The 15,874-nt window shown below is 37.7% G+C and overlaps 1 protein-coding gene across 1 annotated transcript in view; it reads right to left on the bottom strand.

Annotated features, from left to right (window-relative positions):
- Positions 1 to 8,230: 8,230 nt before the first annotated feature.
- The window catches only part of LOC139740579 (proteasome subunit alpha type-5-like), a 9,306-nt gene continuing 1,662 nt past the window's right edge, over positions 8,231 to 15,874 (bottom strand). The window contains exons 2-9 of the mRNA XM_071651166.1: positions 14,489 to 14,558; positions 13,523 to 13,589; positions 12,942 to 13,136; positions 11,714 to 11,821; positions 10,898 to 10,956; positions 9,973 to 10,075; positions 9,136 to 9,222; positions 8,231 to 8,318 (exon numbers count right to left, since the gene is read on the bottom strand). Coding sequence (XP_071507267.1) covers positions 8,241 to 8,318; positions 9,136 to 9,222; positions 9,973 to 10,075; positions 10,898 to 10,956; positions 11,714 to 11,821; positions 12,942 to 13,136; positions 13,523 to 13,589; positions 14,489 to 14,517 — 726 coding nt within the window. The 5' untranslated portion in view covers positions 14,518 to 14,558 and the 3' untranslated portion in view covers positions 8,231 to 8,240. The remainder of the gene's footprint in view (positions 8,319 to 9,135; positions 9,223 to 9,972; positions 10,076 to 10,897; positions 10,957 to 11,713; positions 11,822 to 12,941; positions 13,137 to 13,522; positions 13,590 to 14,488; positions 14,559 to 15,874) is intronic.

Raw genomic sequence — 15,874 nt, 5'->3', positions numbered from 1 at the left:
TTGTTGATGTATGTGCTACATCTGTATGAAACATGAGAATACCAGCAACATGCTTGTGGAAGTGTCTCTCTGTAATTAATACCTGAGCTTCATTGTTGAAAGGGGGACGGCTCTGGGGAGAAAAACAAAACAAAACGTACAAATGGCCTTATTTGTGTACGTACATTTCATATAAGAACACTGTAAAAAAAAAAAGAGATGAGTTTGTTCATATCTATCATGCAAAAATGTCCACTTATGCAGGATTTCTGTGCCCGTAAAGTCAGTATATGTCTAAAGATAGTAATTGCTTGGATGGACTGTTAATTATGTTCACTTTTACACACAGACAAGAAAAACTGAATAGAAGTAAAAAGAAAAGAAAAGACAACATCAGTAATATTTCTTTCTTTAACCACCAGTCTTACACTTGTCATGGTATGTGATTGTAGTTTCGTATTTGACTTTTTTTCTTTTTTTTCAACCTCCGATTAAGACAGGGTAATAGTGCATCGAATATATCCGAATATATGTATATTTTGCTTGGTCTTTTTTTATGATATTAAACCAATCAAATGTTTGCAGTGAATCAAGGCAATATTTATATATGTGTGTATACAAAAAAAAAAAAAGATGGATTTTGTATTGTTGAGCATGTTTTCATATTTTCTGTGTTTTTATTGTGTATTTTTATTGTTTCATATTTTTATTCTTATTTCATATTTTCTTTTGCCTGCTTTTCATTTAGTGCACTGTGATTGCACTTTGTTGCACTTCTGGCTATAACCCTGTGAGAGATAGTCACACCCATTCCAGTTCAAATTTCCTTCAGTAGAAATACTGTGGTTTGCTGAAGTAGGTACAGATGCATGCATGTAAGCTGAGAAGACAGCATGGCACCAAAAGACACAGATTATATTGTGTATACCTAAAAATACAAAATAAGATCATTGAAAAATGGTGCTGAAAAGTTTAGCACAGCATATGGAGAGAGTGCACAAATTAACCCATTCCATACTGAACTCTGAAATGCCTCATAGACTTAATACTGTAAAAGTGGATATTTTTGCGCGAGTAATTTTTCACGCTTGGCCGGGTAAGAAGAGCTTTGCGTGTTTCTAATTCCGCGGAATCAAGACATCACGCACAAGAATGTATGGCAAGCAAAAATATTTGCATGCTTTTATTTTCGCGCTAGTTTCTGGTTGCGCAAAATGCGCGAAAATTTCAACACCGCGAAAATTTCCACTTTTACACTACGCAGACCACCAGGGCCCCATACGGAACGGGTTAACATGAGTGTGGGTATATGGCTAATGATTATAACAACTCCTTTTTAGACAGAGTTCTTTTTGTTTTACTTAAGAAAAGCAACTTTCTTTGAGTAGTTAGGCAGCATGTGTTGTATTTCAATGTGGAATTAAAAAGGACTGTACAGTTCTGGTTGAGGTGGGGATTCATGTTTTGAATATTCCTAAGTGAGATAGTGAGAAACCTCATATGAAATATGAAAATGCATGGAATTTTAAGAAGGATTCAACATTTATTTGATAAAAATTGGTTTTCAAATGGCCGAGATATCCACAAGTGTGATAACAATAAATGGCGACATGCCCCACTTTTATTAGGATCTCTTTGTTTCACCTTGTTTTTAGATATCTCAGCCATTTCAAAATGGATTTTCATCAAATAAACTTTTGATACCCCTTAGAATTGCATGCTCTTTAACATCTCATAGAGTGGTTTCTGAATATCTTGCGAAATATTAAAGCCTAAATTTTCACCTCGACCAGAACTGTACACACCCTTTAAATCTTGAAGAGGTGCTACAATTGCAGATAAATGGGCAGTATCTTGACATACTTTACATTTTTTTGTATTAAGCAGACTTAGCGATATCTTGACATACTTTACATTTTTTGTATTGAGCAGACATAGCGAGGAAGAAATTCAGAATAGACGTCAACCATGATCTTTGTATATCAAAAGAATTTTAGGAGGATGTGGACATGTATTCCTAGTGACAGAAAAACAGGTAATGTGAGTCTGTTTTTGTGCATCCCAGTGATGATGATGCATTTCATTTTACCTTTAATCAGAAAAGACAAAGTGCACGCCTCAAATTGGCAACATGTATTAGATCATGGGATTCACTGGCAGTCCTTTTCCTTGTGTCATATGTAATTATGGAGATGAATTGTACCACAAACAGTTCACTTTATTTCCTACTACATAAGTAGACACATATGGATGACCCATTTGTATTTCCCTGTTAGAAGCAGGATGACATACTTCGTGATTTAATTAAACAGTAATTGATGATGATGATGATGATGATGATGATGAGTTGCCATGGCAACAGTTGAGTAACTCTGATGTTGCCACCTCCCTGGTGAGGTGGTTTCATGAATTGTAAGTGACCTCAGTAAGCAAGTCTTCTTACTTTTTTGTTTATATTTGACATGACCCATGAGGCATTGTGGCTTGTGCAGAGAGAACATTTTCCTTCAGTTTACATGCTTTATTGTCAATGATAGCAAGAGGAATGGAAGTGTTCATGCTATGATGTTGGTCAGTGCTATATTACAAAGTTGCAAGTAGAAGTACATGTATTTTGACCCTTTGACCTTTGAGACTCCAACCTGAAATAACCATGCGAAAGATGAACTGAAACACGCTTCAGAGGCTGGTAGCGAGACTGGTTAAGAAAGACTGGTAGAAAGATGCATTCAAATGGAAATGCTGCATCTTCTGCATATGTATGCAGCACGGCTCTGTATACGACATATATTTCCTTGGTATATTCAAGTGTGGTTGACCTTGTGATTGTGAGACACAATGTCATGGTAATGAATAAAAGTTCAGTGTATTTTCCCTTTTTGGAAAAAAAAAGAAGAAAGTTATGATTTCCAGTATTTGAAATGATATACAGCACATTTGTGTTGCAGGATGCAATATTTTTTGCTAGTTCATAATTTTGTGAATTATCAGTGGAATTTTAAAATTCGCGACAAATAGTAATACTGTGAAATATACCGCATATGCCACATATACTTGTATGTTCCCAGATATGTTCCAGCAGGAGAATATGTCTAAAATGGATATGAATCTATGGTCTTTCTCACAGTAATTCTCTGTATTGCTCTGGCTCCTAAATAACCAAATACAGGTATGTAAAGTGATGAAATGCAGCATGAGATAACTGTTATTGTTTAAAAAACAAACAATCAAAATGTAAAGGCACAGTAGTACATGACAAAGAGGGTCATATCTCTGCATAGATGTCCTATGTCCATATAAGGAAGGCAAATGCTTGCATGCATTTGTAAGCTCTCGCTTTCTAGCTTGGAGCAGTCGACAAAGACTAGACTGAGAGTTAGCTATAGTCCAAACATATACAACTTGCATACACAGATCAGCACTCCTGCCCATATTTGTGTTTCTTTAAACAAGAGAGTTTAGCTGTTTTTCCTCTCTTTTTTTTCTTCCTACATGAAAATTGTCCACAGTAAAAGAATGAATGCTGTAATGAAATGAATTTAGGTTGGGGGAAGTGTCAACTCTGAACCCCCTTGACCTCTCAGACCGTCCCGGTAGATACCAAACTGAAATGCTTCTTTTCAGAAACTGCAAATAGTAAATGGAACTAAGAAAGTCTGTGCCATTGAATAAAGTGAGGCTGAGTGTTTGAATCGCGACTGCTCCTTTAATGATCCTGTCTCCCTTTCAAAGCACCCGTAGGTAAATGCTTCTGATGTGTATTGAAGTCAGTGACTCTCGGATTGCTCTCTGTAGCAGTTTGTGTGTATCCCAGGTCCATACAACTTTTCTTTAAAGGGGAAGTCCGGACAATTTTCATAATTTCTCATCATGAATCGACAGGTCCATGTTTAGATTCGTGGAATCGATTGTGGTCCTTGAGCGGAGAAACCAATACTCTGAAAAACCCAAAACAAATCAACACTGAACAAGGATGATTACATAGCAGCTTCATTATAATAATGCATGGAGTGCACGAGTAAGAGGCTCACATATTTCAGAAATGTAGCAATGTTATTCCATTACAATACTGATTACTTAACAAGGTCACCTGTGTAGAATTTATGCATGCTTTCTCCTTTTGTTCTGCTTCATTGAGCCCCCACTCATGTATTCTGTAATTATGTGAAGCTGCTATGATGTCATCTGTGTTCATTGAGATTTGTTATAAATTTTGAAAGCATTCTTATTCCTTCTCCCAATCACTATACGGTAAATTCTAAAACGCTGAACCTAGTACACATAACCAATTTATTGTTGTTCCAAAGTAAAAGTTTGAAAATCGTCCAGAGTTCTCCTATATAACCTCCAGTATGCGTTTGGCGATGAAATGTTGCTCTGTACAGGGCTGCCACATGACCAATAATGAATGGTATTGCATAGTCAGTATATCTACTCATGAACTTAGAGGTGAATTAGCAATATTGTACAAAATGCTTTGTCAGTCCTGTTTTTTGTTTTTGTGCAAATGTGATATACTGTAAAAGTGGATATTTTCACGCGACTAATTTTTCGCGCTTCGCCGGGTAAGAAGAGTTTCGCGTGTTTTTAATTCTGCGGAATCAAGACATCACGCACATGAGCATAGGCAAGCAAAAATATTCGTGTGCTTTTATTTTCGCGCTAGTTTCTGGTTGCGCGAAATGCGCGAAAATTTCAACATCGCAAAAATTTCCACTTTTACAGTACCGTATCTTGGTATGCAGAACAACCTATTACTCAGAATTCATCTTCTCCTTTGTTTACAAAATATTATCAAAGTTAAAATGTTTGCTAAATGTTACTTTCAAAATATGGACTCTCTCGAGCCTGACAAGGTTTACTTTGTCTGTACAGTGATATTTGTGAGACCAACTAAAAATGGGACTAGGTAAAGTACATTTAACAGCAATCTGATTTCAAAAGTTACACAAATGCTTTGGCTTCTGTTTCATAGGAATGATGGCTGTATAAACTGACAAAGTAGAGGAGGGATAGTAAGGTCAGTACACCAGCCTGATACGTTGAAGCAGTATGCAGAAAGTGAACTTTAAAAAGAAAAGGTTTGAGCGTACAGACATTGCTCATCATAGTAAGTCTGGTACATGTCAGCTTTAACCCACTTGGGTCATGAATTCATTTTCTTGTTCTTTTGAAAACTTCCACTTCTCTATTTGTGTGTTGTTTTTTTTTCAGCAGTTGCCTTTATTATATGGGTGGAATATTGGGGAAAACAACAATTGAAGTCAATGCTATAACACATTCTCTATTTGCATATCTTGGTAATTTCTGTACCATAGTGTATTTTTCATATACACACTTTCTTCATGTTGGAAAGAACCTTGTATGTACATCTTAGAACCGGATGAGAATTTATTGCTTGGATGTTATTATAATCATCACCTTATCTAAATTCAGACTTCATGAGAAGAGTCAGGAGGTTCTGTTCTTAGAACTTCTTAGAACTTCACATTATACAATTTGTACATTGTATTTGAGAGGTAATACTGATGTGAACGTGTCGGGTATAGCTTTACGCTATACTGAAAGTAATTACACAGATCTCAAAAAAGCAGATAAGAGAAAACCTGGTCTATGATATAATTAGCATATGCTGTAAATGAATAATGATAGTATGTGCATGTATTAAAGGATCAAGTTAAGAATGGGAAACATCTGTCTTGTTTGTTTGTGGATTTTGCATCCTACATGTAAGGGTTTATTTCTGATGAAAAGTATGTGTATACTAGCTAACTTTGAGAGAGCTTACTGTAAAACATGATATATTCGCGACATGAAAATTTCGCGAATTGGAGCCGAGGGCCTTTCTCGCTGCATGAAATGTTTGCGAATTGCCACTCGCACCCAATGCATATTGTGTAGGCAAGAACTTTCGCGTGCATTTTAATTTTGCGAATGTTGGTGCTCGCGAAATTCACGAAATTAAAATGCACGTTATCATTCCTCGTTTTACAGTATTCTAGAGTTGCTGAGCAGTATGGTTTACAATATTTAGTATGTTTTTCCTTCATCAAAAATGTTGGTTTTATTTTGCATGATATATTTACATCCAAAAACACACAAAGACACACACTCACACACACAGAGACACAAAAATGAGTATTTGGTCAATATTAAAAGTACCTGTCCTAAAGTTTCATTTCAACACAACATAAAACATCTCACAAATGTCATAAATGAAAGCAGGGATACACTTTCTAAGTCACTTTCCGACTTTAATTGAAAGCAAGTCCTACACACGAATCTGAACATACATCAAGAATGCATCGCGAAGTTTGACAACCGTTGTACGAAAATAATATGTACATGAAAATTATGTTACAACACTCCACAACAACTACAAGTTTTCAACTTGATTCATTCAGAACTGAAGTGGGTCTTGACCTCCAGAGGTAGGCAACGGCCAGCAACAAGCCATGGGTCAGTGCGGTCAAAGATTTCGCAAAGTCACTAATCTTACAGTCTGACAAGTGGGGAGTGAAAAAAAAAATGTGGAGAAATACCACAATGCAAAATATGCCATGGAGTTAATATGACAGGCATCATCTGTTCATCAGAACCATCACAGCACCAAGTCCATGGAGTTATCACCTTCTGCTTCTTTGACATCTTACACAAGAAAATGCTGTGCTTACTTTCATTTATTGTTAGTCCGTTCAGAGAATTCATCCTCATGTGTGTGTGGTGATGTCCTCATTTTGGAGGTGGGGTGACAAGCTTTGGTCAAGTCCCATGTAACCTTCATAACCTATCAATTTACTACAACCATGCAGAGTGTGTATACTTCTTGCCACAATGGATTACTGGGCTTCAGAAATTATAAAGCGTGCTAAAAACACTAGTTAGTTCTCTTCTTTTTTCATTGGGTGGCGATGGAATATTTGCATGTTTATCAAGAAAAATGCAATAAGATTGCTTATCAAGCGATCAAACTTAGTTCTCTTCTTGCAGCTGTATGTCTAGAAAAGGCTAAATGCATATCCTTTTTCAAAGAGTTGCACCAAAATGTATTTCAAAACATGCGTCTCCCAATAGTAGATGCTGCACCCACATTGGAAGGCAGAACAGAGAACTGAATACCATGTCTAGATAACATTGCAAGTCAGACCTATCTGCGATGCAATATGTTCTTGAACTGGTAAGAAATCATCCCTGCTGTAGTTGTATTTTTGTAACACCAAAGCAGGGCATCAATTGGGGAAGAGTTTGTTTCACTGGCCTTTTTAAGTCTTGATATCTTTTAGAATATTGCTATGAATCTTAACAGATATATAACATGGACCAGACAAGTTGCAAGTAAGAGAAAAAGGGGGAAAATAAAAGAAAACTAAATAAACAAAAACAAAACAAAACAAAACAAAATCCTTGCATGGTCCAAATATAACCAGAACCTCCTCATCACTCCAATTTGTTAACGCCTCCTTAAAATGTTTCAAGAAGGAATTGTTACTGATATCACATCTACCTCGAACTTTCTGTGGTACAGCTTAGTGCTGTGACCTTGAACATCTCTTAAAGGAGGGTCTACACATGACTGTTGGCAGGCAAAGTTATGACAAGTCTGAGAACGGCTTGAGAAGCAATTTGATTCAAAGTTTTGTGTGCACAAGTAAATATTTAGTAATGTCTCACATTTTTGATAGTCACACGTATGTGTATTTACACTAGGGCCCCATTTCATAAAAGATGTTAGGATGACAACTCTTGCTGGAATGACCACTTTCCACAGCAAACAGCCAATCAGGAAGCTGTATTCTTGTCGTTACCATGACAATAGTCATTCCAGCAAAGAGTTGTCATCAAATAAACTCTTTATGAAATGGGGCCCAGGTCACGTACACAACTCTTCACTATTTATGATCCTGAGAGTTTTAGACTCCAAATTCTTGTTGCTGGGTCGGGGAGAGGAGAGGGGCTGCGACGGTTGTGAGAGGTGACACTAGGAACATGCAGCCTGGGTGCATGCATTCAGTCTTGTGTATATCTAATATCATCCCATTCAAACCCAGCACTCACATTCAGTCCCACCCTACCACTTTGCTGTGAGTAAAAGATTCAACGAGGCCTCATGGACCATCCGTAACCCCTCCATTTTATTTCTCATAGAGTGAGGTCCAAATCACATTGATGTGTGACAACATTTTACAAGTTGAGAATTAGAAGAGGAGAATGAAAATGAGTACAAATGATAATGAAAATGAATACTCTACAAAGAGGTCCTACTACATCTGTGCTATGATTGCCTCAATGTCTTCTTTAGAGAACATCTGGAAATTCTTTTCAGGGGTGACTGTTGCAACCTGTAAGAGAAAAAATGAACATTTATAGTGTGTCAGAGGGCATGTTTTTAACATGTCAATGTTATGATTATTAAGACATTTCAGTTCAGAAAAAGAAAAAAGGCAATAGAAGATTCACAAGGTAATATAGGCAATATCAATTGATATTTTAAAACAAGCATAACATATGAACTATAGAACTCGAGAAAAATGTATCCTACACAACATGTAAGTGTATAATACAATGTATTACAAGACATGGAGGCACATAAACATGAATTGATTAGTCATATACTGCCCTGTATTTTGCTGCCTATTCATATAAAAGTATATAAATGTTCATACTTGGGACTTAGATTGACCAATGCTAGATGCAAGATATACAATCAGACAACTGACTTGGTGAACAAAAAAATGAAATGTTGGTGGATGAAATGCACAAAAAATATCATTTATCTTTCACAGCAAAAAACAAATAAGGCAAGGACTAATATGAAGACTACTGAAAAAAAAAATTATATATATGATACATCACAGCAAATATATTGAAGCTTAAACAATAAAGCATGAAACCAACAAAGGATTGTCTGTGAATTTTTCCACACAGACCTATCTAGTTCCTTCAATACACTTGGTGATCATAATACAGATCAAGCATATTCTTATTCGAAAGGGAGTACGATATAAAAGAAACCTCTGAAACCTCATCTTGTTTCTAACAGTCCTGTGGTAGCATCCCATCTATAATGGTTAGTTTTTTCTTTTTTTGTATCCCTCAGCAAGCTAGTTCAGGGAGATTTGGCCGTACGCTGCTGATCAAACAGCACATGAAACTCACCTCTACATTTGTTGAACTTAGCTTCTCCTCCATGACCTGCTTGAGAACAACGAGGGCCTCCTTCGAGGCTTCTTTCAGTGTCATTGACTGGGTTTACACAAGAACAGAAAGCATAGAGCAGAAAACAATGATATATTCTTACTCATGAATAATGAATCACAACTTATCCATTTATTTCTTCACTCAGGTAAAACTCCATCTCAGACAACTTTCTTTTTTGTCTCTATCTCTTTCTCTGTCTGTTTGTCTATATTTCTATTTATATCAGAATAATATCACTCTTTATCTTAGACATGACTAACATAGGAACAATGAACCATTTTCAAAAGCTACAAGCTACTATCTTTCCACTGGTTCACTTATTTAAATATTTCAGACAACACTTCTGACTGTCACTGCACATTCTCCAGTTGCCCTGTACAATATGGAAGAAATCCATTGTGCATCAGACTTCTCAAATACTTATCCAAGTGTATACTGTAAAAGACGGTATATAGCAGCATGAAAATTTTGCGAATTGGAGCCGGCAGTCTTTTTCGCATGAAATATTCGCATACTGCCACTAGCATTCAATGCATATAGTGTAGACAAGAACTTTCACATGCATCTTGATTTTGCAAATGTTGGCTCTCGCGAAATTCATGAAATTAAAATGAATGTGAACATTCCTCATTTTACAGTATCACTGACTTTCTGTGTCAGTTACTTTGCCCCATCATCCCAAACCATGTCACTTCTTCCTCTGCATTCTCACACAGCCAGAATATCATCCCATCTTTCCATCCCCCCCCCCCAATCCTCCTCCCACCCTATTCATCTACCCAGCTCACATCTCACCTTGTGGTAGAGCTCTTGCAGCTGCGACTGGGCCCCTTCCGACCCCGACCCGATGGCCTTCGCGTCGAACTGTAGGAATGTCCCCGACGGGTCCATGTGGTATCTGATTGGAGGCAGAAATAGCACCAGCATGAAGGCATAAAAACACACTACCAACCAGGAAAGGTGCTGTACACACTGAAGTGTCATGGCAAGTTCTTGCCGGAGGCGCTATTCTCTTCTGCAACTCTGCTGGTGGCTGCAGGTCACTGACCTTTCATCATATCAAAATGGGTCATCCTAAGTAACTGGCACTTGCTACATTGTGTTTCAGCATCTTGGTGTCATCCAATGCACTATAATACTCATAATACTCATAAGCCTTCCCTGCATCACCATTCTCTGTGTAATACAGTATTTACATGTCTTTTCTTGAAGACTGTGTACATGGTACCTAGTCTGCCCTCTTCCCCACCCCCCCCCCCCCACCAACTTTATCACTTTTTTTCCTACTTTTTCTGCAGTGGGGGAGGGGTAAGAATTGCAAGAGACAGTGCTTTCTGACCCATGACTCCTTGAGTCATGCTAGTCCTCATATACACATTGGCCCGAAGTTCACAAGGGTAGTTTAAATAAAATCCATAGCTTAAATTTAGTCTATAGACCAAATCACACGGTACATTTTTCACATGGGTATGTCAAAGTGCATTCATTATAAGATGTCTTTTAACAAAGCAATATGTTCTGCGCATTAACACAGTTGAAATAGGCATGACTAACAGACTAAATTTAAACTACATTTGTGAATTCTGGCTATTGAGTTTGATACATTGTTTGTTTGTTTGTTGTCTTCAAAACAAAAGTAAAAAGGACTATGGCCAGCAGTGAAACGTAGCTAAAAATTACTTCACAGTAACACTCTAATGAAATGAGACTTGTTACTTACAATACCGGGCCATTCTGATCAATACCGGCAAACAGCAATGCAACTCCAAATGGACGACTCTGGTATGGGAAATCAAAAGGAAAAGGAATGAACATCTGCAGCTGCAGAAACTTTCATCTCATTCTCATCAATCTGATAAACAGCATAACAATGAGTACAAGGGCCCAAAGAAGTACAGGGTAATATTCTGTCATGCCCCTGAATCGTATTGAAGGCTCTCATGTGATGCCTGAAACACTTTACCACTGAACTTCTATAAGGTTTGGTTCAAAAGCATTTAATCTCAGAAGCCTCATCTCACTGGATGTACTGCGGCAAATACATCACACACATCCAATAAAAGATAATAGATAACTTTGCAGAAATAATAAACATTGTCTGTTTACCTCTCCTGACTTGAACATCCCTGCATAAATGTGATTACTGACAGAAGTCTATCATAACTACTAAATATATGAATGCAAATGTGCTTTACTTGGTTCTCCTGTATTGGACTATTGCGTGTGCATTTGTGAAATATTAAAATTGTAGTACTTTTTTTCTAGAGGGAGAGTACACAGCCTTTTGCTTTTATCATCTCTTTTCTTAGCTGAACACATCAGACACTACTTAGCACTAGGAAAACAATAAGAAAACAGAACTACAATATAATTTTTTCGTATTTATTAAGATCAAAGTTTATGTATGGGCATTTCCCCATAGCACACCTTTCATTTGAGTGTGCCTTAGACACAAGAATTCCTGGTATGTTATGATGACAATGGTTAGATAACATTTCTGTCTGTGAACAAATGACACTGGACGCCGCAGACTCACCATTGCACCAACACCCGCCTCATCGTCACCGAACTGAAGTGCCAGGTTTGACACCGCCTGGGTCACACTCTCCACGGACATCTTCTCATTGTATGTAAACCAGTGACTCTGAAACAACGACAACAACAATAAAAACACAGGTTACATATATCTTAATCATCCTTGTCTCAACTCATCAATAATATGCCAGACACAGACTGTATCACAGTTCATGTTTAATGGTTTCATGTCATGTTTTGCAATGAGGTGTCTCCACCATATCAAAAACTTGAAAGCGCTGGTTGAAAGGGATTCTACCCACAAGTGGAAATAAATGCACATCATATACATCATATCGCATATTACACAGCATATGTGCTAAGTATGCATATACATTGAATTTCCATTTCTTCAAGACAAGAACAGAATTCAAAAACTTGATAGACTAGACTGACAGATAGGTAGAAATATAGATGGATAATTAGACGAAAAGATGATTTGAAAATAAACACAAGGATAAGTAACAAACTATTAACAAACAAAGAGATCAAGTCATATTATCGAGATATCATACATAGAGATTGAGCTCTCACAGCTTTTCCCATGATTAGCGTGACGGAGCTGTATATCTATAGAGCACAATGAAGAGAAGAACTATCTGGGTTTTGAACCCATTACCCACCTTACTGCTTTCAAGGTGGTTGCACTACCACCTGAGCTGAAGCCAGTTCGAGGCAGAGACACAATAAACCTGGTAAAAATGCATAAATGTCTCCTTCTATCTTTTCTTTTCTCTCTCGTGAGACTAACAATTCCTTAGTTTCCACTCATGAGAGGAGAAAAAATACAAATACTGATATTTCCTTCTTTGTATCCTTGTATTTTTTTCTTTCTTTCTCTGCAAATCATATCACAGATGACACCATTTTACTTCCCGTCACTGTGCACCACATTATGCCTCTCACTCAAAAGATCTACTGTATACACCGAATATTTCGCGAGGTTTCTATTTTTCGCAAATTTTGCAAGTCATGTGCTCTTCTCTAATTCAAAGACACAAAAAAAAATTTACCCTGATCCCGACACGAACATGACGTGCAAGCATACATTTCTCCATTCAGTACATGTACTGTACTCCAGGATCGCAAATCTAACCATGAGCGAAATCGTCAGGAAGTCCCAATTCGCGAAAATTAAACTCGCTAAATATGTGGCGTTTACAGCATTACAACACATCCATCATCCATACCTGTGCCTCTACTCTTGCTTTGTCGATCATCGTTCTCGAGTCGGCAATCAGCCCACTCATGGCACACCCGATGTGGCTGTCGATCTCCACAATCTTCTCTATACTGGTGGCCTCCATCAGGGGGGATGTGACTCGCTTCTCTACCGCCAGGACCACACCCTCCGTTGTCCTGATGCCAATGGCTGTAGAACCGAGCTAGCATCGCCATGAGACAAAGAGCAATAAAATGAAAATATATTACTCTTGGGTAATACTTCATTCACAAAAACAGTGATATGGACCGATGAAGACATACAGGAGTGCCTTCTGAGTAGCGTTTCATTCTGTTTTAAACACAGATGTCACAACACTAACCTAAAGTAATTAAAAAGACTGAACACAACACATACTGTTAATGCCTGAACTAGTGAATGCATGCATAACTTTGTGATAGAATCATGTGTCCTAAAATTGAAATTTTTCCGATACAGTAGATAGAATCAATGAAACAACATAATTCATCCAGACTTTCCTTTCCTCCTCAAAACTAAAACCACACTAGATCAGCAAATTGCTATTCACATTGATGATGCCATACATACCTTGATGGCTTCAATAGCATATTCAACCTGGAACAGACGACCCTCTGGAGAAAATGTATTGACTCCCCTATAGATGTCAAAATTCACACAGAAAAGAGCAATACTTATTTTTGAGAAAGCAAAATTTTACATGGCATGAATACAAAAACAAATTTGAACACCAATTTCTTGCTTGTCTCTTGATCTCTGACTTCAAAATATTACATGATAATGGTAAGACACCAGCATGACCACATAAACATTGATATGACAGGCAAATGATTGCAATATGTAGCTTCTGCTGCATACATAGGGTGCCATGTTTGAATAGCTGAATGCAAAGTGGAGCCTGTAATAAATCATGGATCAGGGAACACAAAATATTGAATGCAATAATAACTCTCTTTGCCATGGCTTTCAAGATGTGCTTTCCTCCAGTATTCTAAACCTGATGAGAAACAAGAGAAAAAGAGTTTCTAACCTTGATATGTGGGTCAGTCCATTGGGTTGGGTCAACAAATTGTATGATGTCCTTGTAACAGAGATATCAACTTTTTCATTTTACAATGAAGATCATTTCAAATGTGGTCAAGTTTTGGTGTGTCAATATGAACTTTGTCCCCTGCTATAGTGATGCATGTTTAAATCAGAAATCTTTCATAGACTTGCTGCACCTCAAATTAATTTTCTCACCTCTGTTATGGACATCACATTTATGCAGCACTGGCAATAAATTCTCTGGTCTGAAACTGCAATACCCATGATGCTTGAGCAGTAAAACTTGATGGGATACGGTTTTCTTCCCGAAATCATCACTGGCAGATAGTTGTTTGGTTTTAATAAAGCCTGGATTTTGAGCTCTAGTATGTCAGAAAAGATGATCAAACCCCACGGGCTAACCCATATTCAGATGGGGTCCATAGAATATGGGTTAAGGTAGAGAAGGAGAGAGAAAAAGCAGGGGCAGCAGCAGGAGGGATAACTAACCTGTCATACTCGGATCTTGTCTGGAACATTATGAAGTATATCTAGTCTGTGTCTCTCCGAGGAAAATACACTGCAAAGGAAACAAAAAACAGGGTAACAGTGAGGTTCAAGACTCGTACTGTGAGGTTTGCGACGATATTAAAATGTTCCATAGCAACATGTAACCTTATATCAATAAGAATGTCATTGTAAATGAATAGCAAATTTGCACTTTATGCAGGGAGCAGAGAGAGGTCTGTAATCTATCACAACATTTGGCAAAATCGCTGTTGCTGCTACAAGCAAGCCAAAAGTCGAACACCCCAGGAAGAAAAATCTCTCTGTCCAGAGAAGTTTAACAACATTTTTGGATTCAACGGTCCTCTTCCTTACACTCACACAAAACACGGTGATAGTCAAAAAATATAGAACACACAACTCTACTGTTCTGTGATATAGAAGCGCACACACTACAGTTATACATGCACTTCTATGTATTTTGCTGATGAATGATCATCAGCGAGTCGGTTTCCGTCTTAGAACATCCTCCCCTATACCTACAAGAAGTCAGTATGACAGCCTTCAGTCTGTATAGGAGGAGATTCTATCAAGCCAGACATACATGTAGTCTCCGAGATCCGCGTAACATATCAAGGTGTTACATCAAGCACTTGCCCGATTGCCTGGGGCAAGTGAAAATCAAAATCACGCAAGTGTTTTGGAACAAAGAGAAAAAATGCTTGCCCGAATTGGTCAAGCAAAAAGTTTTGAGGCCATCTTTTTTTTTAAAACTTTTCCCCTTCAAGTCAACCATACAGAAGCTCAAAGATAATGACTTTTAAGTGATGCAAAAACAATTTATTTTCATTTCAGCACTTTTAAGTGAAGAAGCCGCAACACAATGCAACACCAAAATTCGACTGAACCAACTTTGTTACTGATGTGTGAATCAATGTGTGCTGTTTATTCAAGCAGCTGTGTTTTATCAAGCCTGTGACTTACAAGTGCTTGATATCACTTTCTTATATTTTTGGACTTTCTTTTCGGGCAAGTGTTGAACCTTGAACCCTGAAAAGGATAATCCCTGCAGCAGCTCATAGAAAGCTAAACTGAGATGAACCATGCAATGACGACATTGGTCAACGGTGCTTGAAAGTGCTAATTTTATATCTAGCTATTTAAAATAAAATGGCATGTGCATGCAAATAAAAGTCAGGCTGCCAGGCTTACAGTCACGGGGTCAACAACTTCAAAATCTGCTTGCCTGATTGGGCAAGTGGTAAAGAAGTTTGGGCAAGTGGTAGAGAAGTTATGTAGCACCCTGCATATCCCCAATGACAAGATCCAGACTGATCAATCTTTCGCCTTTCGTTCAGTCAACAACAGAGTACTGTAACGCATCACATA

This window comes from Diadema antillarum, unplaced genomic scaffold (assembly GCF_040938485.1).
Source record: "Diadema antillarum isolate AM-2024a unplaced genomic scaffold, OU_Dant_1.0 seq00000861_RagTag, whole genome shotgun sequence".
In the NCBI taxonomy this organism is placed as follows: Eukaryota; Metazoa; Echinodermata; class Echinoidea; order Diadematoida; family Diadematidae; genus Diadema; species Diadema antillarum.
Note: the sequence above shows the minus strand (reverse complement) of the source record. Positions and strands in the feature narration are given on the sequence as shown.